This window comes from Salmo salar, chromosome ssa04 (assembly GCF_905237065.1).
Source record: "Salmo salar chromosome ssa04, Ssal_v3.1, whole genome shotgun sequence".
Classification (NCBI taxonomy): domain Eukaryota; kingdom Metazoa; phylum Chordata; class Actinopteri; order Salmoniformes; family Salmonidae; genus Salmo; species Salmo salar.
This window is the reverse complement of record NC_059445.1, coordinates 24,777,543-24,802,051: the sequence shown is the minus strand read 5'-3', so window position 1 is coordinate 24,802,051 and position 24,509 is coordinate 24,777,543. Positions and strand designations below refer to the sequence as shown.

The 24,509-nt window shown below is 39.1% G+C and overlaps 2 protein-coding genes across 2 annotated transcripts; one reads left to right on the top strand and one right to left on the bottom strand.

The window, feature by feature from the left end:
* The first annotated feature begins 910 nt into the window (after positions 1 to 910).
* On the top strand, positions 911 to 18,595 carry LOC106602656 (uncharacterized). The gene is made up of 8 exons (XM_045717632.1): positions 911 to 1,859; positions 8,667 to 8,999; positions 10,635 to 10,934; positions 11,243 to 11,332; positions 15,641 to 16,006; positions 16,989 to 17,288; positions 17,597 to 17,698; positions 17,850 to 18,595. Exons 1-8 carry the CDS (start codon positions 1,814 to 1,816, stop codon positions 17,900 to 17,902), a joined length of 1,590 nt encoding a protein of 529 aa, XP_045573588.1. The 5' UTR covers positions 911 to 1,813; the 3' UTR covers positions 17,903 to 18,595.
* A 2,107-nt stretch (positions 18,596 to 20,702) lies between these two features.
* Positions 20,703 to 23,712, bottom strand: LOC106602655 (SLAM family member 5). Its single transcript, XM_045717631.1, has 4 exons — positions 23,667 to 23,712; positions 22,166 to 22,492; positions 21,679 to 21,975; positions 20,703 to 21,591 (listed from the first exon to the last, which is right to left on the bottom strand). The coding sequence occupies exons 1-4, from the start codon at positions 23,710 to 23,712 to the stop codon at positions 21,464 to 21,466; spliced, it is 798 nt and encodes a 265-aa protein (XP_045573587.1). The 3' UTR covers positions 20,703 to 21,463.
* Between the last annotated feature and the right edge of the window lie 797 nt (positions 23,713 to 24,509).

The window sequence follows — 24,509 nt, the reverse complement described above, 5'->3', positions numbered from 1 at the left end:
GCAAGCTAGCTACTCTCCCAATGTCGCTCACTCGTTGTTGTTCAAGGAATATGGGCTGGTGCTCACGTGAAAATAAATCTCAGCGGAGCCAACAAATGTGTTACCCTTTCTATGAGCTTATAATATAAACTACAACGCGAAAGGTACTGTTTACTTGACTTTGAATCATGACAGCACATGTAACAGCAGTTTACAGCACTTTTTGTTCATTTTGCTTCCTCTCCCCAGTTCACTTAAACTATATTTCTTTATTTCCCATGGGCTTCACCATGAGTACCCCCTAGTGACTGGAATAAAACTGTATTAAGCCCCTTGCATATCGGCAAGCCTATACATTTGCTTTATCTATTGTATAGCCTATTGTCCTTGTCCTTTTAAAACCCCATTTCCCACGAATTAAGGAGCACAAAAATTATACAGCTCTGCCAAGACCTTCCACTTTGCCTCACACAAAAGATGTGGGTGAGAACAGGGCTGCTGGTCTGGTTGAGTCTGTTTTCTCTCCACTGTACCAGAACAGGGTAGAATCTCTCCCGTTGTCCACAGAACACACCACTGAACAGCTCTCACTGTCAGGGGAAATGGCCAGTTATGATACCAGATGACATGGAGTACAAGGAGTGTAATGTAATAGCTGAACGCAAATTGTAAGAAGCATTCCAAATTATTTTTTTTAAATAAAATAAAAAATGTCCCGGTGTGTCAAATTTGCATGTAGCCTAAATTAGCCTAGGCCTGTGCCTTATGAGAAAATATATGAGTCCAATTGTCTTATGAAACATGACAATGTTCTAATTTACAAGTAACCGTGTCACATGGAGATGCGAAATTTAGACTATATGATGCTAACTGGCAGCTTCGATTTTTTTATTTTTTTAATTAATAGGCTACAGGGAGCGCCCTTGCCCCATAGCCTATTGGCATAGGCTTCTCTCTTCATTGGTGTTTGATGCGCTATTTAGCCTACTTAAATAGGCTACACAAAAACATTTTGAGTCAATCAGGTAGCAAATATTTTCATGTAGGCTATTTATTTATAGGTCTATTTTAGAAATTAACCACGTTTTACTCCAAACTGTTGGGCGTGCTTGGTAAGGCTAAAGCAACCGAAAGTTGATGTTAGTGAAGTAGGGGGAGGTGCATCTGCTCCTCCATGGCTGTTAGCAAGCTAACGTTACCTACAAATTCATTTGTATTTTTTTTAACAGTGCTAAATACATCAAGATAGCTAGCCAATATGAAGTTGGGCAGCTGGTGATATAAAAAATTATTAAATATCTATCTATACAGTATGTAAAGTCGGCTAGATAGCTAACTAGTGTTAGCTACGTTAGCAGCTCATTTGAGTTAGCCCGCACTGTTGCTAGTTAGCAAATAAAACATGTTTTGGGAAAACATTTTAGAAATGTATTTACTTACTAGTACTTGAATAGGTCCTCCCAGTCATGTGGACGATTGGAAACAGGGCAGCAACGTTTGTCACCAGAGCGTTTTAGACCATATTACTATGTAACGTGAACTATTTACCCATTTAATAACCAGACCTTCATACGAACTTGCTATGCTGCATTCTTGAAGCACAACCGAAAGTGCTGCTATATGCTGCCCAAAAGCGAGCCACTCTGGGCGGGCTAAGACGAGCGATTCTGAGGTGAACTAGAACTGCAGGTGTTGTGCAGAAAAGCTCGCCCCCAGAATCGGATTGGCTGAAAGTGCCATTTCACTTAGTTGAGACAGAGACGGATGCTTCCAGAGGTGCAAATGTAAAGCAAGTCAATAGACTGTTAAAGTCCCAGCAGTAGAGAACTGGAAAATGACAACGCTTCAATATTTGGGAATATCAGTTATTTTCATCATCGGTGAGTAGGCTATTCCTATAGAAGTTGTACTTCGTGTTGGTGTTTGTTACTGCTGTAATATAAAGGCAGTTATTCTCATAATGTATAGACCTATGGTTATTCATGTATACCTTTAATTCAAAAACCAAATCAAATTTTATTGGTCACATACACATATTTAGCAGATGTTATTGCGTGTGTAGCGAAATGCTGGTGTTCCTAGCTCCGACAGTGCAGTAGTATCTAACAATTCACAACAATACAAAAATCTAAAAGTCAAAGAATGGAATTAATAAATATATAAATATACATTGTAGGACGAGCAATGTCAGTGGCATTGACTAAATACAGTAGAATAGAATACAGTATATACATATGAGATGAGTAAAGCAGTATGTAAACATTATTAAAGTGACTAGTGTTCCATTATTTAAAGTGGCCGGTGTTTCTAGAATTCAAACATGTCTATAATATATGGGGCAGCAGCCTCCATGGTGCAGGGTTGAGTAGCCGGGTGGTACCCTGCTAGTGATGGCTATTTAACAGTCTGATGGCCTTGAGATAGCTGATTTTCAGTCTCTCGGTCCCAGTTTTGATGAACCTGTACTGACCTAGCCTTCTAGATGACAGCAGGGTGAACCGGCGGGGTGAACTGTCTCGTCATTGTTGGTAATCAGGCCTACTACTATTGTGTCGTCTGCTAACTTGACGATTGGAGGCGTGCATGGCCATGCAGTCATGGGTGAACAGGGCGTACAGGAGGGGGCTGAGCACCCACCCGTGTGGGGGCCCTGTGTTGAGGATCAGTGAAGTGGAGTTGTTTCCTACCTTCACCATCTGGGGGCTGCTGTCAAGGATGTCCCGGACCCAGTAGCACAGGGCGGGGTTTAGATCCAGGGCCCCGAGCTTAATGATGAGCTTGGAGGGTACTATGGTGTTAAAGGCTGAGCTATAGTCAATGAACAGCATTCGGACGTAGGTATTCCTCTTGTCCAGATGGGATAGGGCAGTGTGCAGTGCAATGGCGATTGCATCGTCTGTGGCTCTATTGGGGCGGTAAGCAAATTGAAGTGAGTCTAGGGTGTCTGGTAAGGTAGAGGTGATATGATCCTTAACTAGTCTCTCAAACCACTTCATGATGACAGAAGTGTGTGCTACGGGTGATAGTCATTTAGTTACCTTTGCTGTCTTGGGTACAGGAACAATGGTAGACATCTTGAAGCAAGCGGGGATAGGGAGAGATTGAATATGTCAGTTTACACTCCAGCCAGCTGGTCCACGCATGTTCTGAGGACGCGTGGACCAGCTGGCTATGGTCTAAAACGCCCTGCAGAAAAAGGTACCATTGGAAAAGCTGGTAGCGGTGACTACAGACGGGGCTCCTGCTATGATCGGCCGACATACAGGTTTCATCGCTCACTGTAAAAGTGACCCAGACTTCCCAAAATGTCTACATTAACATTGCATCATTCACCAGCAGGCGTTATGTGCAAAAGTGATCGGCTTTGAGCACGTGATGACTCCCGTTGAAAAAATCATAAACAACATCCGCTCCAAAGCAAAACAGTACAGGATTTTCAAGGTGCTATTGGAGGAGATGTCAGCTGAATATGGTGACCTGCTGCTACACACAGAAATCCGATGGCTCAGCAGAGGACCACTTCGTTTTTTGTCACTTTTGGGTGAAATCAAAGAGTTCAAGCAGTCCAAAGGCGAAGACGTCTCACTGCTAGAGGACACAGAGTGGACACTTGACCTTGCATTTTTGACGGACATTACTGGGAAACTAAACGACTTGAACTGCAAGGCAAAGGTAAGACTGTTGTTGATCTGATAAGTGCTTTAAATGCATTTAAAGCCAAGATGAACATTTTCTCTGTGGATTTACAGAAAAAAAAGGTGCTGCACTTTCCCTCTGTGCAGTCGGTGCTGAAAGACAGTGCTTCTGCATCTGAGACATTTGACAAAGTTCCAGAAAAGTACTGTGAAGTCATAAACAGACTTGGGCAAGAGTTTGAGTATAGGTTTTGTGACCTTCATCAGCTTGAGCCATGTGTGTCGTTCATTTCCAATCCTTTCATGAATGTTGACACAATATTATTTGCTGAGCAACTAAGTGCAATGTTCGACTTGGATGCTGGACAGGTGGAGATTGAAATCATAACATTGCAAAAAATGACATCCACCTCAAAGCCTATCAGGCTGCACCAAACTTTTGGTGCCTTGTTGACACAGAAGTACAGTGGAGTATGCACAGCAGCTATGAAGGTTGCTAGCCTGTTTGGTTGAACCAATCTCTGTGAATCAGCGTTTTCTGACATGAACTTCATCAAGAACAAACACAGAACACGCCTCACTGATGCACATCTGAAAGACTCACTCACAATTGCAGTGTCAAGTTACACACCAGATTAGAATACACTGGTGAACAGCATGCAATGTCAGTCTTCCCACTAACAAAGAAACAGATACTAGATGTTGTCAGTGGCAACATGGCAGTGCCATGGCGAAGTCGAATTAAAATATTGAAGAATTGTGTTTAATTTAAAAGTGTGTTAAATGCAGCAGATTTGGTCATTAGTTCAAAATGTGACAAGATTTATTTAAAAATAAGTATATTTTTCTAACATTACATAATTGATAACTTTTTGAAACAGTTCATGATTTGTTAAAAGGGTTTGTCAGTGGCTAGTGAAAATGGGACATTTTTCCTATGAAATGTAGTGATGTAAGTGATCATCTGAAAATGTAACAATTACTGAGATTAAAGTGCTGAATATTGATATCTGTTTCCCACCTTATTGTCATTGTTGATAATTACTGTGAGAAATTATTAACGTGATCAGTGTCTTCACATAGATGAGTATCATTAATCATTATTAATAACGTATAACTAAAGGCAAACTGAGCAAATTTGTTATTTCAGAAGAGCGTATCAAACTGGTAGCCCTTCGTATGACTCAGTACCCATGAAGTAGCTCTCAGTTTCAAAAAGGTTGGTGACCCCTGGTTTAAACACTGTTTCCCATGCTTGTTCAATGAACCATAAACAATTAATGAACATGCACCTGTGGAACGGTCGTTAAGACACTAACAGCTTACAGACGGTAGGCAATTATGGTAACAGTTATAAAAACGTCGGACACTAAAGAGGCCTTTCTACTGATTCTGAAAGACACCAAAAGAAAGATGCCCAGGGTCCCTGCTCATCTGTGTGAACGTGCCTTAGGCATGCTGCAAGGAGGCATGAGGACTGCAGATGTGGCCAGGGCAATAAATTGCAATGTCCATACTGTGAGACGCCTAAGACAGCGCTACAGGGAGACAGGACAGACAGCTGATCATCCTCGCATTGGCAGACCACGTGTAACAACACATGCACAGGATCGGTACATCCGAACATCACACCTGCGGGACAGGTACACGATGGAAACAACAACTGCCCGAGTTACACCAGGAACACACAATCCCCCCATCAGTGCTCAGACTGTCCGCAATAGGCTGAGAGAGGCTGGACTGAGGGCTTGTAGGCCTATTGTAAGGCAGGTCCTCACCAGACATCACCGGCAACAACGTAGCCTATGGGCACAAACGGAGGGTAGGGGAGGTGCATCTGCAACAGCCAGACATTAAAGTTGTTTTCCAACAGCAAGGCTCAGATCAACATCATTGTTGGCATTGTTTATAAAAGGTTCTTTAAATTGTCAAAATAAACATGTATCTAACCCCCATATCACAAACCCACAAACTAAAATCATAATGTGTGTAGGCTACATTGTACAATCACTTAGTGAGGGAGACTCAAATCACATTTATTTGTATATATTCACTGTACACATACATTGCAGCAAATTGGTTTACGTTTCAGTCATGTCTTTGGTCACGTTCGCATGCGTCAAATAAAAGCACCCTAAAGATTGGGTGACAATAGAGCCACCTACAATGTGATGGCTGCAGGATGAAGTTTGTAAAGAGTAAATGCAGAAACTTGAAGTCGACTGCAGTCAAAGCTTCATGACATTTGATCACATGATATTTGTAAAGTTTATGCAGTTGACATGTAGATGCAAGTCGGAAAATGTGTATCCCCAGAATGCAATACATTTGGACTTGACAAAAGGGATCAGCTCGAACGCGCCCATTGAGATGATTACAATGCAAGGCTTATTTTCTCACCGAGTATCTGCGCATGTGCAAGGGTTTGCTTCAGGTTGCTATAAAGTGGTAGCTACGGGACCAAAACAGCAGAGAGTTTAGCCTTGTGCTTCAACGCTACAAGGCCCGGTTTCCCGATAGTGATGGAATTTATGCTTACGAATGTTTTAACGATATTCCAAGAAATATATTATTACCTATGGCTTCAAATATTACGCCGGCTTATTCTAATGCTTACCCTATAATAATGCACTAAATCAAGATTTGGCACATGATTTGCACGTTAGGCTACACATCATGTTATATATTGAGGCAAATTACAGAGCGTACAAGTCTCAAAATATAACTCAATTGATTGAACATGAAATGTTTTTCAATATTATTGGCCCACTGTATTTATATTTTAATGCAGTCATCTCTGTTTTAATTTGAAGCATATTTTTATACACTGCTGGTTTGTATCAATTGCAAAGATAGTGGCATTTTATTTGTAGTCGACTTTGAAGTTATCAGCGTTTAGATTACGAGCTTTTTCAAGTGCAACATTAATTAAAACCTCTTAGTGACCCCTTAACAGGCGGATCCCGTTAGCGGGATCGATTTGACAACAGCCAGTGAAAAATCAGAACGCCAAATTCAAAACAGCAAAAATCTCAAAATTAAAATTTCTCACACATACAAGTATTATACACCATTTTAAAGATAAGATTCTCCTTAATCTATCCACATTGTCCGATTTCAAAAATACTTTACGGCGAAAGCAAAACAGATTGTTAGGACACCACCTAAACATGAAAAGCCACACAGCCATTTTCCTAGGAGAGACGTCACAAAAAACAGAAATACAGCAAAAATTAAGCACTAAGCACTAACCTTTGATGATCTTCATCAGATGGCACTAATAGGACTTCATGTTACACAATACATGTATGTTTTGCTCGATAAAGTTCATATTTATATTAAAAACCCAATTTTACATTGGCGCGTAATGTTCAGAAATGTTTTTCCTCCAAACCTACCGGTGAATGAGCACAATGAGCACACATTTTACAGAAATACTCATCATAAACTTTGATCAATATACAAGTGTTATGAACAGAATTATAGATACACTTCTCCTAAATGCAACCGCTTTGTCAGATTTCCAAAAAGGTTCACGGCGAAAGCACAATTTGCAATAATCTGAGTACAGCCCAGATGACACTAACAACTAGCAAACAGAAACCCGCCATCTTGGAGTCAATAAAACTAAGAAATGATATTATAAATATTCACTTACCTTTGATTATCTTCATCAGAATGCACTCCCAGGAATCCCAGCTCCACAATAAATGTTTGATAAAGTTTATTTTTATGTCCAAATACAGCCATTTTGTTCGCGCTTTAGGTTCACTATCCAAATCCACAACGTGTGTGCTTACTTAGTCCAGACAAAAAGGCCAAAAAGTTATACTACAGTTTGTAGAAACATGTCAAACGGTGTATAGAATCAATCTTTAGCTTGTTTTTAACATATATCTTAAATAAAATTCCAACCGGACCTATCCGTTCTCTTCAGGAGTGAATATGAACTCGGCTCGCTCCCAAGTCTCTGCGCGTGACTGAACCCATGCTTTATAATGGGACACCTACTTCCTTGGGCTGTTATTCCCTTCAAATTCACCATAGAATTCTCAAACAAGGTTCTAAAGACTGTTGACATCTAGTGGAAGCTTTAGGAAGTGCAAAAGGAACCCTAAGTCACTGTATACTGTAAAGGCAATCACTTGAAAAAACTACAACCTCAGATTTCCCACTTCCTGGTTGGATTTTTCTCATGTTTTTGCCTGCCATATGAGTTCTGTTATACTCACAGACATCATTCAAACAGTTTTAGAAACTTCAGAGTGTTTTCTATCCAAATCTACTAATAATATGCATATCCTACCTCGTGGGCCCGAGTAGCAGGCAGTTTAATTTGGGTACGTTTTTCATCCGGACGTGAAAATACTGCCCCCTATCCCTAAGATTTCTTTGGGAAACAGCGCGGAGATTTAAAGATGTTCCTATGAAGGTTCTAACTTTTTGGGGGGCTTTTGGGAAACCGGGACCAGGTTGTGGCAATTGACCCACTACTACAGTGTTCTTTGTGCGTCTACGATATCTCGCTGCATTATGCCGAATTCAAAACTACTGAGAACTCGGAACTCTCCGACTTCAATGCGCTCAAGACAACTGGGAACTCGGGGGGGGAACGAAATCCGACTGGATCGTTTTGAATTTTGAACGGTCTTCCAACTCGGAATTCCAACTCGGGAACCCGGGACCCTTTCTAGAGATGAAGTTCACTGATGTCATGATTTTCCAAGTTGTCTTGAACACACAATTACTGCCTCACAGCTGCATGAAGTGACATCCCCTAAAACATAAATGTCTCATAGCCTCCCACAAATAGGCAACTTTCTGTCACTAACACTAAAACGAAATAATATAAAAATGAAAAATAAATGTTTTTATAAAATGTAAAGTGGATCTGAAAACTAACTTAAACTGAACTGAATTTCAAATTAAAATCTTATGAATTTAAAAAAATGTAAACAAAACTATAGTAACCTTGACACACACACAATATGATTTGTGCCCTTTGTCTTTGCTACTGAACAACACATTCATATTTCATTCTTTTGATTCCAGATCTGTTGGGAGATGTGAATGCTGAAGTGAATATATTGACACAGAGAGAGGGGCAGTCTGTCACTCTACACACTGGACTAACTGGACTACATGTTGATACGATATTTTGGGTCTTTGGTCCAGTCATTCCAAACACCTCAATAGTTGAGAGTCAGGTCATCAGAGGAGAGAACATCACAGAATTCAAAGGAAGATTCTCAGACAGATTGCAGCTGGACAGAGAAACTGGATCTCTCACCATCAGAAATCTCACCCTCAACAACTCTGGAGTTTATCAGCTAGACATTTTCAATACACACAAAACATCTCAGAGATTCAACCTAACTGTCTATGGTGAGTGTTGGTTTTATATATAACAGTGTTTCAAGTGGGACCTAATGCCCATACCTTACAGTCATAGGTGTGACACAAAACATTATACAGTGCCTATAATATTCACCCCAACTGGACTTTTTTCACATTTTGTTGTGTTACAAAGTGGGATTGACATGGATTTAGACCAATATAATTGTTTTGTCATTGATCTACACAAAATACTCCATAATGTCAAAGTGAAAAGAAAACTATAAAATGTTCACCCTCTTTGTTAGGAGAAGCCTAAAATAGTTCAGGATTAAGATTGGCCTAACAGATCACATACTCTGTGTGAAATAATATAATATGATTTTTGAATGACTGCCCCTTCCTCTGTACCCGATAGGCTGCATACAATATCTGAAGGTCCCTCAGTTGAGTAGTGAATTTGAAGCACAGATTCAACCACACAGACCAGGGAGATGTTCCAATGCCTCATTAAATCCATTCCATTTTATAGCACAATAAAATGCTTATTATAGGCACTTTATTATTATTATTATTATATAAAGAGGCTATATTATAATGCTAGCCAAGTTGTAGCAGGTTTTTTCATTCACTTTGGCACATTGTTTAGATGTAAGGTATATTTTCAAAACTCTTGGTACAACACTTGTAATGCCCCGTCTTATGTTCTGAACCTTTCATTGAGGATTCATTGGAGGTCAAAATATCTTTCAACCCTGAGTCATTCTTCAAAAATAACAGAGGATAAATAACATTTCCCATTTGTTTATCAAACTTTGGAGCATGTTGAGAAAAAAAATGTCAGTCTTACAGCAGCAGTATCCTTATACAGTACATACGTAGAATAAATCGTCAGATATAGGAGTATTGTGGCATGTATTGTAAAACAGAAGCCTACAGTAAAAGGTATTGATGTAGTATACTGTATGCCATTTTTGCCCCAAGCAACATTGCACAATATCAACTTTTCTGTGTGAGTTGTTGCCGTAACTGCTACAGTATCATCACCTAAAATCATCAGCTGATATTTACCACCCGGTGGCCTAAAATGCTCTGTCTGATCATGTATTTAGCCTACTTATCGAAACTTACAACTACAATGTGATCATGTGTAACAATTCAAACGTGAAGGTATATCAAAACTAATATTTAACGATTACCTTGTTTATTGTCCATTTCCTGGTCCGAGTTTTGACTGTCAATCAGTGGGTGCATTTGAGTTCATGGTTTATTCAGTGTATCCTACGGTTATAATGGAAGTAGCTTATGCCAGAGGAGGCTGGTGTGAGGAGCTATAGGAGAACGAGCTCATTGTAATGGCTGTAATTAAATTAATGGAACAGAGTTAAACGTGGTTTCCATATGTTTAACGTGTTTGATACAGTTCCAGCCATTACAATGAGCCCGTCCTCCAATAGCTCCTCACACCAGCCTACTTCCATTATACCCGTTGGATACACAAGCACAGATTTTGGTGCTTAGAGTTGTGAAAATGTACCACATACTTGTGAAAATTGCACCAAAGTGATAAAAAAAAACTGAATGTGCTCACCACACTTTTGTTACTAGTGAGAGTTGTCCTCCTACCCAGAGGACTGATATTAATGACATGAATCTCTGTTAAATCGTTGTATTTTAATATCCCAGCTCCAGTACCACTTCCTCAAGTCCAAAAAATCTCTGAAGGTGATGTTCTGGACAGTTCATCAGAGAAGGGGAGCTGTTCAGTGGTGTGTTCTGTGGAGAACCAGATAGATAGGACCCTGTCCTGGTACAGAGGAGAGAAGAGACTCAACCAGACCAGCAGCCCTGACCTCTCCACCAACCTGTCTCTCTCTCTGGAGATAAAGCTAAAGGACAAAGATATCTACAGCTGTGTGGCTGCCAACCCAGTCAGCAACCAGACAACCAAACTCAACATTGAAACGCTCTGCCTTCAGTTTGTAGGTATGTCATTAATGGTAATGTGCAGCATTTTTTTTGTTATTGGACTGGTTAATTAGTTTACTAGGATCCCCATTCACTGCTATTCTTCCAGCGCTGGGGGTTAGACACCATATAAAACAATAATATTTATCGACAGGAACAGCCCACACAGACAGCATTCAGTTAACATATTTTTGTTGTTGATTAAATTAAGCAAAAAAGTAGAACAATTTAGCAACACTATCAAATTAAATTATGAGAAGAAACAGGGTAAAGTGTAAATATTGTTTTGGGACTCATCAATTTGTTTCCTGTTTTTATTTTGACAGAGTCTGGTCCTAATCTAACCACTATCATTGTGATAGTCCTAACGTTATTTATTGGAATATGCTGCATATGGGAAAAGAAAGATATTAAAGGTAAGTGACATACTACTTGAGTAGCCTAAAGACAAAGTTCTCCTGTCATGGTTGATATGGCATTTCTGATTATGCTCCTTTTTCTATGGATGCATTCCACAAACAAAGAGCAGTGTTGAAGTACGCAATTGTTTTTGTGCTCACTGTACAGGGTGCTGTGTATCCACCTCAGGGAGTCCAGAAGAGGAGGACTCTGTGGTGTAGCCTACTCTGTCAGACCCTGCATTTCACCTTCTTCCCCACTGAAGAAAGAGAACTCATTAGACTGCATCCCTGCCACTGTAAAAACAGGATGCACATTTTGACATGAACAAAGGATGTGTTTTATGCAGCAAATAATCACTCATCATTTTCAGAGCTGATCTGATTGGTCAGAAGACCAATTAGTGTGTGTGTGTGTGTGTGTGTGTGTGTGTGTGGTGGGGGGGTCAGAATTGGGATGCCTGTCTAAATGTTGTCAAATCTCCTGAGGGCTACAGATGCATTGATTTAAAAGTTACTTTTCAAAATGCCTGTGCTGCAGCAGTGGTACATCATAAATGTGACAAACTCTCTCACAGGGTGACACCTAGTGGCAAGTTTGTTTGCGATCATCTAACAATAACCCATGTAATAGTGAACTTCCTGAAATATGCCCCTGACAAGGCAGTTATATAAAACATCTGCTGCAAAGTGGATAAGAGCCATTTTGTATGTAGAAAATAAAATGTATAGAACTCATTTAGGGTGATTTTATGACTATGTAGAATGTATAGAAAATTAGTACTATTAAATGGAAATAATCCATATTTATTACGGTATTAGAAGCCTCCAACTGGGCTCACCACATCATTTCAATATGGACATTTGGGTAATAATTGGTTCAGATGTTGATCAGTAGATTTCAAACTTTATTCACCGACTATCAAAGGACAGACAGAAGTTTTGAATTCCCAATATGTTATATGCTTTCAACCATCTAAACGCACAACCACAATCAAATGGAAAAACAATGTCTGATTTTTGGTTCAGTTGTCATTGAAATGTGTTATCACTGTGCATTCAACCATTTAAAAGCACAACAAAGTTCAAATGGGAATACATTTTGTATTTATGCAAAATATCACTTTCATCTAATAGCACCAGATAGTTACATTACAATTACAGTATATTTTAATGCTTCTGTGACATCACAGTGCTGTTCATTTCAATGTAATTCTCATGTTTGAAAATCACTTTTGATGATGCCATCACATAGCTTTTTAAAATGTATATATTATTTCTAGAAAACGTATAAATGCGCCATTTTCACATATGTAGAGACTGGTATTGTGATGGAGATAATGAAAATGAGGTTTAAAAGTGGTGGAATTGCCCTTAAGCTTTTGACTATTTACTGTATTACAAAAGTTATATTGAACTGTGTTTGGTTGACAACGGAACCAAATATCAACATTTAAAAGATAATGTATGTATCTAATTGTTGGATAGTTTCATCTGAGCAACTGGCTCAATCCTATTATTTAACTTCCATTTTTGGTTTATTTGGAGACGTAAATCCAACATATCACTTGTTAACTTGTCGACAAGTTAATAGACTATTTACTGTATTACATGACTGATAATGAAATGTTGCCAATGCAACCAATTATCAACATTTGAAGGAGTTGTATCTTTTGTGTCACTGACTTAGTCTGGCTTTAATTCCAGTTCCTCTACAAATTAATAATTGACACGTCAGATTCACATCTCCACCTCAACCAATAATCAAAGTTAAAGAATAGCACTAAATCAAATCAAACTTTATTTGAGGTGCAGTTAATGTTTGATTGGTTTGATTTAGTCATATTCTTCATTTTTGGTTGAGATGGAGACGTGTTTCTGATGTTAGGAGTAGGCACTGAAGCTGGGACACCAGGAGAGACCAACAGTTACTAACTACAGTGATTACAGGACATAACATTGACTAAAAGTCACATTTATCATGAACAATAGGAAAGGGAATTTGCGGATTTACCATTAACAATTTAACTGTAAATACAGATCTTGTTCGATGTTGATTGAAAACTGGTCTCTTGATTTAAAACATACTCATGTAGACTGTGAAAATGAATTTGTGGTAGGTCACCTGTTCACTGATGACTTGAAGCTGATAAAGTCCATTGTCTTTAATGGTGAGGTTTCTGATGGTGAGAGATCCAGTCTGAGCATCCATCTGTAGTCGGTCTTTGAACAGCGCTGAAACAAAGTTTGGTAAGAGAATTACGGTTTGTGCCGTCATTCTGATTACTCAATTGATTGACCATGACATGGAATCTCGGTTTTCATTTCAAGCATATTTTAATACATTGCTGGTTTGTATCAATTGCAAAGTAAGTGGCAACTTTATTTGTAGTCGAATTTGAAGTTATCAGCGTTAGATTACGAGCTTTTTCAAGTGCAACAACAATAAAGATTGCTTTGGTAAACAGCTCGGAGATTTAAAGATGTTCCTATGAAGGTTCTACTGATTAACTTTTTGGGCCTTTTGGGTAACCGGGACCAGTTGTGGCAATTGACCAAGTTTACTTCGTGTATCTAAGTCATCTCGCTGTCTACACAGACAACTAAGACAAACCCTCAGCGCCGCAATACCGCTCGACCAAACCGAGTATCGCCCAGGTTGGTACACTGTCACAAGTAATAAAAACAAGGACGAAACACAAACGAGATGGTACAATCCAAACCGACTTGGAGTACAGCAGAGCACCCCTGATGGAGAGGCTAGCTAGCTGCTCCAAACTATTGAATAGCTGCGGGTAGACTATACTTCTGCGCTTATACACAAACATAGAGCTCTTACCAAGCGAGCCCTTTCTGGAATCCGCCGATAAAAGGAAGAGGTGAAATTAGCGACGCGGAAAACGTTACCCTGTACACTGGACATCCTAGGGGGGGAAATACGGGGAGGAGCCTACAGTAACCGACTTTGCCGCAACTTAAACTATTAACGGTGCGACCGCCTGAAAGCGTAGTGCAAATAAAGCGGCTGTGAAGAGACCTATGAAGTCCCGGTAATAGAGAACTATACAATGACAACGCTTCAATATTTGGGAATATCAGTACTTTTCATCATCGGTAAGTAGGCTATTCCAATATAAATTGTACTTCGTGTTGGTGTTTGTTTTTACCGCCAAGCCATAAGACTCCTGAACAGGTAATTAAATGGCTACCCGGACTATTTGCATTGTGTGCCCCCCAACCACTCTTTTACGCTACTGCTACTCTCTGTTTATCATATATGCATAGTCACTTTAACCATATCTACATGTACATACTACCTCAATCAGCCCGACAAACCGGTGTCTGTATATTGTCTTGCTACTGTAAATAGCTTCGCTACTGTTCTTTTTCACTGTCTTTTTTTACTGTTGTTTTTATTTCTTTACTTACCTATTGTTCACCTAATACCTTTTTGCACTGTTGGTTACAGCCGGTAAGTAAGCATTTCACTGTAAGGTTGTATTCGGCGCACGTGACAAATCCACTGATTTGATTTGTTACTGCTGTAATTTACATGCAGGTCTCATAATGTATAGGCTAGCCTATTAGATATTGCTTTGGAAAACAGCTCGGAGATTTAAAGATGTTCCTATGAAGGTTCTACTGATGAACTTTTTACTCCTTTTGGGAAACCGGGCCCAGGTTGTGGCAATAGTTTAGTTTGTGGTATCTACGTCATCTCGCTGAGTCTACCTTTAAACCTAACTTATGACCTGACCCATCACCTTATGCATTATGCCGATTTCAAAACTACTGGGAACTCAGAACTCTTCGACTTCAGGGCGTTTATCACAATTGGGAACTCGGAAGAAAACGAGCTCTTACAAGGAAAAATCTTTTGAATTTTGAACTGTCTTCCAACTCGGAATCCAACCCGGGCCTCTTCCTAGAGCTCTGACTTTCCTACCTGAAGTTCATGATTTAAAAAAATATATATATATATTTAAAACATACAATATACTTGCTGGGAAGACGCTAAACAACTACATCACATGTCATGATTTTCCCAGTTGTCTTGAACGTACCATTACCGCCCACATCTGCATGAAAGTGACATACCCCCAAAACACTAAAACAGAAATGGCTCCTAGCCTCCCACAAATAGGCAACTTTCTGTCCCTAACACTAAAACAAATAAAATGAAAAATACATGTTTTTTATAAAACTTAAACTAAATAAAAACTAGTAAAGTGGATCTGAAAACAAACTTAAGCTAAACTTAAAACAAACCATAATAAACTTGACACATACACAGTATGATTTGTGCCCTTTGTCTTTGCTACTGAACAACACATTCATATTTCATTCTTTTGATTCCAGATCTGTTGGGAGCTGTGAATGCTGAAGTGAATATATTGACACAGAGAGAGGGGCAGTCTGTCACTCTCCACACTGGACTAACTGGACTACATGTTGATAAGATATTTTGGTTCTTTGGTCCAGTCATTCCAAACACCTCAATAGTTGAGAGTCAGGTCATCAGAGGAGAGAACATCACAGAATTCAAAGGAAGATTCCCAGACAGACTGCAGCTGGACAGAGAAACTGGATCTCTCACCATCAGAAATCTCACCCTCAACAACTCTGGAGTTTATCAGCTAAACATTTTCAATACACACAAAACATCTCAGAGATTCAACCTAACTGTCTATGGTGAGTGTTGGATAGGCTGCATACAACATCTGAAGGTCCCTCAGTTGAGTAGTGAATTTGAAGCACAGATTCAACCACACAGACCAGGGAGATGTTCCAATGCCTCATTAAATCCATTCCATTTTATAGCACAATAAAATTGTTGTTACAGGCACTATGTAATTATTATTATTATTATTATTATATAAGAGGCTATATTGTAATGCTAGCTAAGTTGTTGCAGTTTTTTTTTCAATCACTTTGGCACATTTTTCAGATGTAAGGTATATTTTCTAAACTCTTGGTACAACACTTGTAATGCCCCCTGTCTTATGTTCTGAACCTTTGATTAATCATTCAAGGTCAAAAATCAGGGTCAAAAATCTTTTTACCCTGAGTCATTCATGAAAAAAATCTTTTTTTCTTCAGAAAATAACATGAACATTTAATTTAGGCACTAATATTGTATATCAGAGAATGACATAGGCTCACCATTTAGTAATTTGAATATAACATTTAACCTTATAGCACAGAATACATGATACAATAATTCAAAACGGATATTTTTGAAGTGCTGAATAGAATACAAAATAGAGGATAAATAACATTTTCCATACAGTTTATCAAACTTTGGAGCATGTTGAGATTTTTTATTTTTATTTACAGAAACCGTTTCTTTATACAGTACTGTAACTGCTACAGTATCATCAGCTTAAAGTGTATCAATTCAATTCTGATCTTTACAACACCATTGTAGCGATTGTTATTATGTCCTCAGTCACCTAATCTAAAGCCGTATTATGAATAGGCCTAACCAGACACTGAGAATGGAAACCGTTTATGCGAATCACATGTATGTTCTTATAATAATGTGGGGTTAGTCATGTTATCCGATGTCTTGTTTTTTGATCACCTGTCAAATAAAATAAACCATGTTTAGAGTTTGTGGTCGAACACAGACATGAATCTGTGTTAAATCATTGTTTGAATTTTAATATCCCAGCTCCAGTACCACTTCCTCAAGTCAGAAAAATCCCTCAAGGTGATGTTCTGGACAGTTCATCAGAGAAGGGGAGCTGTTCAGTGGTGTGTTCTGTGGAGAACCAGATATATAGGACCCTGTCCTGGTACAGAGGAGAGAAGAGACTCAACCAGACCAGCAGCCCTGACCTCTCCACCAACCTGTCTCTCTCTCTGGAGATAAAGCTACAGGACAAAGATATCTACAGCTGTGTGGCTGCCAACCCAGTCAGCAACCAGACAACCAAACTCAACATTGAAACGCTCTGCCTTCAGTTTGTAGGTATGTCATTAATGGTAATGTACAACATTTGTTTTGTTATTGGACTGGTTAATTAGTTTACTAGGATCCCCATTCACTGCTATTCTTCCAGCGCTGGGGGTTAGACACCATATAAAACAATAATATTTATCGACAGGAACAGCCCACACAGACAGCATTCAGTTACCTTCTTTTTGTTGTTGATTAAATTAAGACAAAAACTAGAACAATTTAGCAACACTATCAAATTAGATTATGAGAAGAAACAGGGTAAAGTGTAAATATTGTTTTGGGACTCATCAATTTGTTTCCTGTTTTTATTTTGACAGAGTCTGGTCCTAATCTAACCACTATCATTGTGATAGTCCTTGTAATAGTCCGAACGTTATTTATTGGAATATGCTGCATCTGGAAAAAGAAAGATATTAAATGTAAGTGACATACTACTTGAGTAGCCTAAAGACAAAGTACTCCTGTCATGGTTGATATGGAATTTCTGATTATGCTCCTTTTTCTGTGGATGCATTCCAGAAACAAAGAGCAGTGTTGAAATAGGCAATTGTTTTTGTGCTCACTGTACAGGGTGCTGTGTATCCACCTCAGGGAGTCCAGAAGAGGAGGACTCTGTGGTGTAGCCTACTCTGTCAGACCCTGCATTTCACCTTCTTCCCCAGTGAAGAATGAGAACTCATTAGACTGCATCCCTGCCACTGTAAAAACAGGATGCACATTTTGACATGACCAAAGGATGTGTTTTATGCAGCAAATAATCACTCCTCTACTCTGTACCAACTTCTGTCTACAATTGTATTACCAAAGAAGAATTTTAATACATAAACAAAGAGTCTGTGTTTCCTTTCCATTACTAATGTATGTTTGATAATTATATAGACCTGATCATTTGGTGATGAAATTGACCAACAGTTGAGTAAATATTGTTACATTTGTTTGTAAGATAGCCTTAAAGGGCAATTCCGCCACTTTTCAACCTCATATTTATTATTTCCAGTACCAAACCAGTGTCTACAGCGCGTTTCTATGATCTGTGGTTAAAAAATGCTTCTGTGACATCACGGTGCTGCTCACTTCAATGTGAATCCCATGTTTGAAAATCACTGTTTTTGATGTTTTAACTTTTGAAAATGTATAAATGTGCCATTTTCACATATGTAGAGACTGAAACAGTCTGAAACAGAGACTCAAACTTTATTTGAGGTGCATTTAATGTTTGATTGGTTTGATTTAGTCCTATTCTTCATTTTTGGTTGAGATGGAGACGTGAATACCACATATCAATTATGTTAAAATTAGAAACCAACTAAAGCTTGAAACCCTGGGCCTATATGTATTATCTATTTTAACTTGGACCATTTGTTGAATTTTAAACAATAGCTGTTGGTGGCTTTGCAAATGCTATAAAAGGCCTAAATAGTATCATTGATATATGATTTATAAAGTATGGTTATGTTTCATTTGCTCTGTTAAACCTATCCTTTGGAATGACTTTGATAGCAACAGTGCATCTATTTAGTTATTAAGAGATATCTCAATCATTCTCACAATAGCACATTGGTAATAGTCAGTGACAAATATCAAAGCTGGGCTTGGTTAAGACCCTAGATGGGAGACCAAATGGGTAGCTGTAGAAAGATTAACTCTCCAGTAGGAGTTGCTGTCCAGCCTATTGTTTTTCTTCTGATAGTGGATATAATGTTGAAGATCTGATGTTGTTTCAAAGGTACAAAAGCAACATATGTTATATAAGGTTTGTCGATGTTGAAAATTGGTTACCATGATGACACACTGTACACTGAGTGTACAAAATATTAGGAACACCTGCTCTTTCCATGACAGACTGACCAGGTGAATCCAGGTGGAAGCTATGATTCCTTATAGACGTCACCTGTTAAATCCACTTCAATCAGTGTAGATGAAGGGGAGGAGACAGGTAAAATAAGGATTATTTGAAGCCTTGAGACATGGATTGTGTATTTGTGCCATTCAGAAGGTGAATTGGTGAGACAAAAGATTTAAGTGCCTTTGAACGGGGTATCGTAGGTTGTAGGTGCCAGGCGCACCGGATTGAGTGTCTCAAAAACTGCAACGGTGCTGTGTTTTTCACTCTCAACAGCTTCCCATGTGTATGAAGAATGGTCCACCACCCAAAGAACATTCAGTCGACTTGACACAACTGTGGGAAGCATTGGAGTCAACATGGGCCAGCATCGCTGTGGAATGCTTTCGACATCTTGTGGAGTCCATGTCCTGACAAATTGAGGCTGGTCTGAGGGCAGAGGGGGGTGCAAATCAATAATAGGAAGGTGTCCATAATGTTTTATAAACTCAGTGTACTCCGGTGGTTGAAATGTTCCCCTCAAAACAACGTTGATGACTTTTTCCAAATCCAATGTATTTTCACGTCACAATACGTTGACAAATTACGTTGAAACAATGTTGATTCAACCAGTTTGTGTCCGATGGGATTTTGTGGTTATTGTGACACCAACTGTGGGTTTGCTAGTATAGTAGCATAAAGGGTTATAGGTAACATAGCATAAGTTGAACTCTAATTAGGACAGTGTATTCATTAGTCGGACACTGTTGCAAAACGTTTAGCAATGGAAACCGTTTCCTCGAAACTGAACTTTCTTCAACAAAAATTAGAGTTTCTATTAGACAAATTCAGGTGGGTCCCTTGCTGTTTCATTCCATTTGCTTCCTTAGAAGGTGCCATGTGGAGCTACAGTTTAAACTGTTTTATATCAAACGTTTATATATCGCTTTATTTGGATTGAATTTACCTTCCACTTGTATCATTGTTTGGCATCAATATCGCTTGGATATTGAGGCCTCTTTCATTCTCACACCGCTGAGGTGTGCAGTTATTCCCTTACAAGGCACAGTCTGTTGCGTGTTAATGTTTTCTTAACTTCAACAGCAACCTCTCATCTCATCTATGGAAATACATATGGACCCAAAACCTGTAGGCAACTTAGCATCTACAAAAGTGTTTTTTGTTTGTTTTATCTGTGCTGAGGAGCAGGGAAACTTTAATCAGCCCAACTGGGTGCTAGGGGTGAGGGGCCAGATAAAAAATAGCCTTTTGGGTTCCAGTTAGAACCCTTTTGGGTTTCATGTAGAACTCTCTGTGGAAAGGGTTCTACATGGAACCCAAAAGTGTTCTACCTGGATGGAATGGAAACAAAAAGGGTTCTTCAAAGGGTTTGCCTACGAGGCCAGTCGAATAACCCTTTTAGATTCTAGATAGCATTTTTTTCTTCTAAGAGTGTAGGCACTAGACACTTTTACACTCATACCAATCTCCAGATTGCACAACAAAAAGATCCTGGTTGTCATCACAACAACAGAAAAGCACTATTGCTGCACAGCTCCAGGAGCTCTGCTCAGTGAGCTAACATTGTGCCAAAATACAAATGCTGAGAGAATGTTTTTATTTTAATAATTTATATGTAATAGTATTTTTAACATATTTGAATATACAACAAACTGTTGATTCAATGTCCTTGTTAGTACATGACAAGACGAATTCCTGCTGAAAAAATATAGTTATTCAAAGTGTTAACAGGCCCCTGTTAAAGTGCTGTTATGTGTCTGACGTGACCTACATGAGTGAAAGCACCAATGACGCTGTGATAGCATTATGACAAGGAGAGCAAGGTCCACTTTCCTAAAACAAAACAAAAAAGTCCATCAACAGACACTATGACACTTTTCATGGTTATGACAAAGTTATGTAGTCTTGACAGGTATCCTTATGCTTTTGCTATAGCAATTGACATTAGTGGGCAAGTGGAAACAACTTGTTAAGTTATAAAACTGTTTCCAATACATAGTTACTTTTCCATATACATTTGAGTAATTTCGCAGACGCTCTTATCCAGAGCGACTTACAGTTGGTGCGTTTATCTTAAGGTAGCAAAGAGAAACATAACATATCACAGTCATAGTAATCAAAACATTTTCCTCATGTAGCTATCAGTAAAGTCAGTACTAGTAAGACAAGACAAGTACAAGTGTTAGTTCAAGAAAGGGAAGAAAGGTGTTTGTTTTTTCTTCTCATTATGTCATGACATTTGTTATGTCATGTAAATGACAATATTATGACACTGTTCAAGTCCATGCAAAACCATGGACAGTTTTTTAAATAGTGATACCCCAGAGAGTCAGGTCTGAGTCTAAGGGTTTCTTCTGTGCCAGAAGTGATGAACTAGCAGAGCGATCGTAGCCACAGCCACCAGGGCAGACAGGACTGATCGCACCACCAACTCAGTCAGGGTGATGCACCGGGCACAGTCACTGGAGTCTGAGTGAGAGAGACACACAGACAATGAGAGTCACATTACGCATATCAACTGATACAATATCAGTATGCTGTGGATTGTTGACATACCTGCATGTTGCAGACAGTGCTCCTCAATGCTGAGTTTGGTTGTCTGGTTACTGACAGGGTTGGTTGCTACACAGCTGTAGGTGTCACTGTTTGTTCCTTTAATTTCCAGAGGGAGAGACAGGTCGGCCTGATGGGGACTACTTGTATTGTTCAGTTTCTCCTCTCCTCTGTACCAGGACAAGGTTACCTCTTTCCCGTTCGCCACAGAACACACCACAGAACAGCTCCCACTGACCAACCGACTGTCTACTGAGGGATTATGTGGGGTGTTTCTGATGTTAGGAGTAGGCACTGAAGCTGGGACACCAGGAGAGACCAACAGTTACTACAGTGATTACAGGACATAACATTGACTAAAAGTCACATTTATCATGAACAATAGGAAAGGGAATTTGTGGATTTACCATGAACAACTTCACTCTAAATACAGATCTTGTTCGATGTTGATTGAAAACTGGTCTCTTGCTTTGATATAAAACACACTCACCGTAGACTGTGAAAATGAAATTGTGGTAGGTGACCAGTTCACTGATGACTTGAAGCTGATAAAGTCCAGCGTCGTTGATGGTGATGTTTCTGACGGTGAGAGATCCAGTCTCTCTGTCCAGCTGTAGTCTGCCTTGGAATCTCCCTTTGTACTCAGTTATAATTTCTCCTCTGAAGACCTGAAGACTCTCAACAATGAATATGTCTGGACTGTCTGGTCCAAATATCCATAATATCTTTGCGTCACTCTGTAGTTTGGCAAGTCCAGTGTGTAGAGTGGCAGTCTGCCCTTCTCTCCCTCTCAGTGGCTTCACTTCCTCCTTCAGATCTGAAACACAGTAACACATTCGATAAGTCACCCACCTAGTCTAAGAAGAGTTCACACATCAGGGGCCTGAGTCCAGACCACACAGGAAGAGCCAAGCTTACTCTTTGTGAACAAACAGGAAATTCTAACAGCTTTTGACTACTACGATCGCCATTGCTCTGTCTAAAAAAGAAAAATGAATGTGGACATTTTCTTGATTCATCAATATAACACCATATTTTAAGTACACAATAGGAAAATCAATCAAAAATGTAAAAAAAATCACAAAAGCTCTGACAAAGGCCGCGAGGCCGATACGTAAAGCTTATTAAATATCAGTGATACTATCAAGAGCAGTGAGCGGTTTCCCTTTTCCTTCATCAAGTACACAATAGGAGAAATGCCACATCAATTAAAGTTGTATCCAGGTATTATATTATGTGCATCAGTAAAATAGGAACACAAAGGACATATTAGATGATACAGGCTTATTCCCTCTTATTGCTACCTTTAGTATTGTATTTAACTGATATCTTTCAACCACTAATAAGCATAGTTTAAATACTTTGATTTAAATCAAATATCCACATCATAACAAAATAACAGAACATAGCTGTAAAAACCTGTTTAAAAAATTGTTTATGCTACCTGCCACAACGAAAAGCAAGAGAGTAGGTATTAAATAGCGTACCATCTTCTTAGTCAGTCCAACATCTATCTGGTCGTAACTAAACTGATAAGACTTATTCCCAGTGGTGTTTGACTTCCTGTCTGTCCCCACAGGGGAGGTGGAGTCACCTCATCTACAACCTTAATCTCTCAGTTCATATATGACTACTGCATTAGTTTCCACTGGGTGGCATAGATGATATACAATAGGGGTGGCAGGTAGCCTAGTGGTTTGAGCGTTGGACTAGTAACCGAAAGGTTGCAAGATTGAATCCCCGAGCTGACGAGCTACAAATCTGTCATTCTGCCCCTGAGCAAGGCAGTTACCCCACTGTTCCTAGGCTGTCATTGAAAGTAACAATTTGTTCTTAACTGACTTGCCTAGTTAAATAAAGGTAAAATATGGTACTCTGGCCTTCATAAGACATTGATGGGTCTGAAATAGGGGTTTGCTTAAATGAATTGTTGGACACTATTACAGAAATGGGAGTTCAGGGACACCCTGGTGGTCTTTGACCATCAGTACCACTGGCTTGTCTGTGCTCCATGAGGATGAGTCGATGCCGTTTCATCTGTAAGTGTTTGTTGCCTTTGTGATCTCAACAATAATATCCACTGGGTGGCAGCATTGTACAAAATAAAGGAGTATTCAAGAGGTTATATCTGTGGTGGTTTCTCTGGCTACCAAAATAAAGGCCAATTTACACACACTATGTAAATATTGTCCATCATTATAATAAATATGTTCCACCCTGATTTAGTTTATGAAGAAAAGTTATTTTGCACCTTTACTACCTGAGGTGAATTCAAAGAATATGTAAAGTGCTGACACATTCCAGATCAATGTTTTATTATAAATGATGTCGTTTACAGTAAGACAATGACAGGTCTGCATTGGATGAGTCTCACGCATAAGCAATGATGTTTGAGAATTCAGATCGTTAACAACAGCAGAATTTTGGAAAAAGATGCTTCAATCTACATACAGTACAGTGGCAAGAAAAAGCATGTGAACCCTTTGGAAATACCTGGATTTCTGCATAAATTGGTCATAAAATTTGATCTGATCTTCATCTAGGTCACAACAATAGACAAACACAGTCTGCTTAAACTAATAACACACAAACAAGTATATGTTTTCATGTATTTATTGAACAAACCGTGTAAATATTCACAGTGCAGGGTGGGAAAAGTATGTGAACACTTGGATTTAATAACTGGTTGACCTTCATTTGGCAGCAATAACCTAAACCAAACTTTTTCTGTAGTTGCGGATTAGACCTGCAAAACGGTCAGGAGGAATTTTGGACCATTCCTCTTTACAAAACTGAGTAAAAGTACAGAAACCTTTGATAATAGGAAGTTACTC

What these genes read in the sequence shown, in the direction of transcription:
- LOC106602656 (XM_045717632.1), top strand. Translation starts at nt 1,814, where the DNA reads ATGACAACGCTTCAATATTTGGGAATATCAGTTATTTTCATCATCG. An exon ending in GGAAAAGAAAGATATTAAAG is followed by an intron (nt 11,333 to 15,640) that starts GTAAGTGACATA and finishes TTTGCTACTGAA; the next exon opens with CAACACATTCATATTTCATT. An exon ending in GAAAAAGAAAGATATTAAAT is followed by an intron (nt 17,699 to 17,849) that starts GTAAGTGACATA and finishes CTCACTGTACAG; the next exon opens with GGTGCTGTGTATCCACCTCA.
- LOC106602655 (XM_045717631.1), bottom strand. Translation starts at nt 23,712, where the DNA reads ATGAAACGGCATCGACTCATCCTCATGGAGCACAGACAAGCCAGTG. An exon ending in GGAGCACAGACAAGCCAGTG is followed by an intron (nt 22,493 to 23,666) that starts GTACTGATGGTC and finishes ACTGTGTTTCAG; the next exon opens with ATCTGAAGGAGGAAGTGAAG. An exon ending in TTTCATTTTCACAGTCTACG is followed by an intron (nt 21,976 to 22,165) that starts GTGAGTGTGTTT and finishes CTGGTGTCCCAG; the next exon opens with CTTCAGTGCCTACTCCTAAC.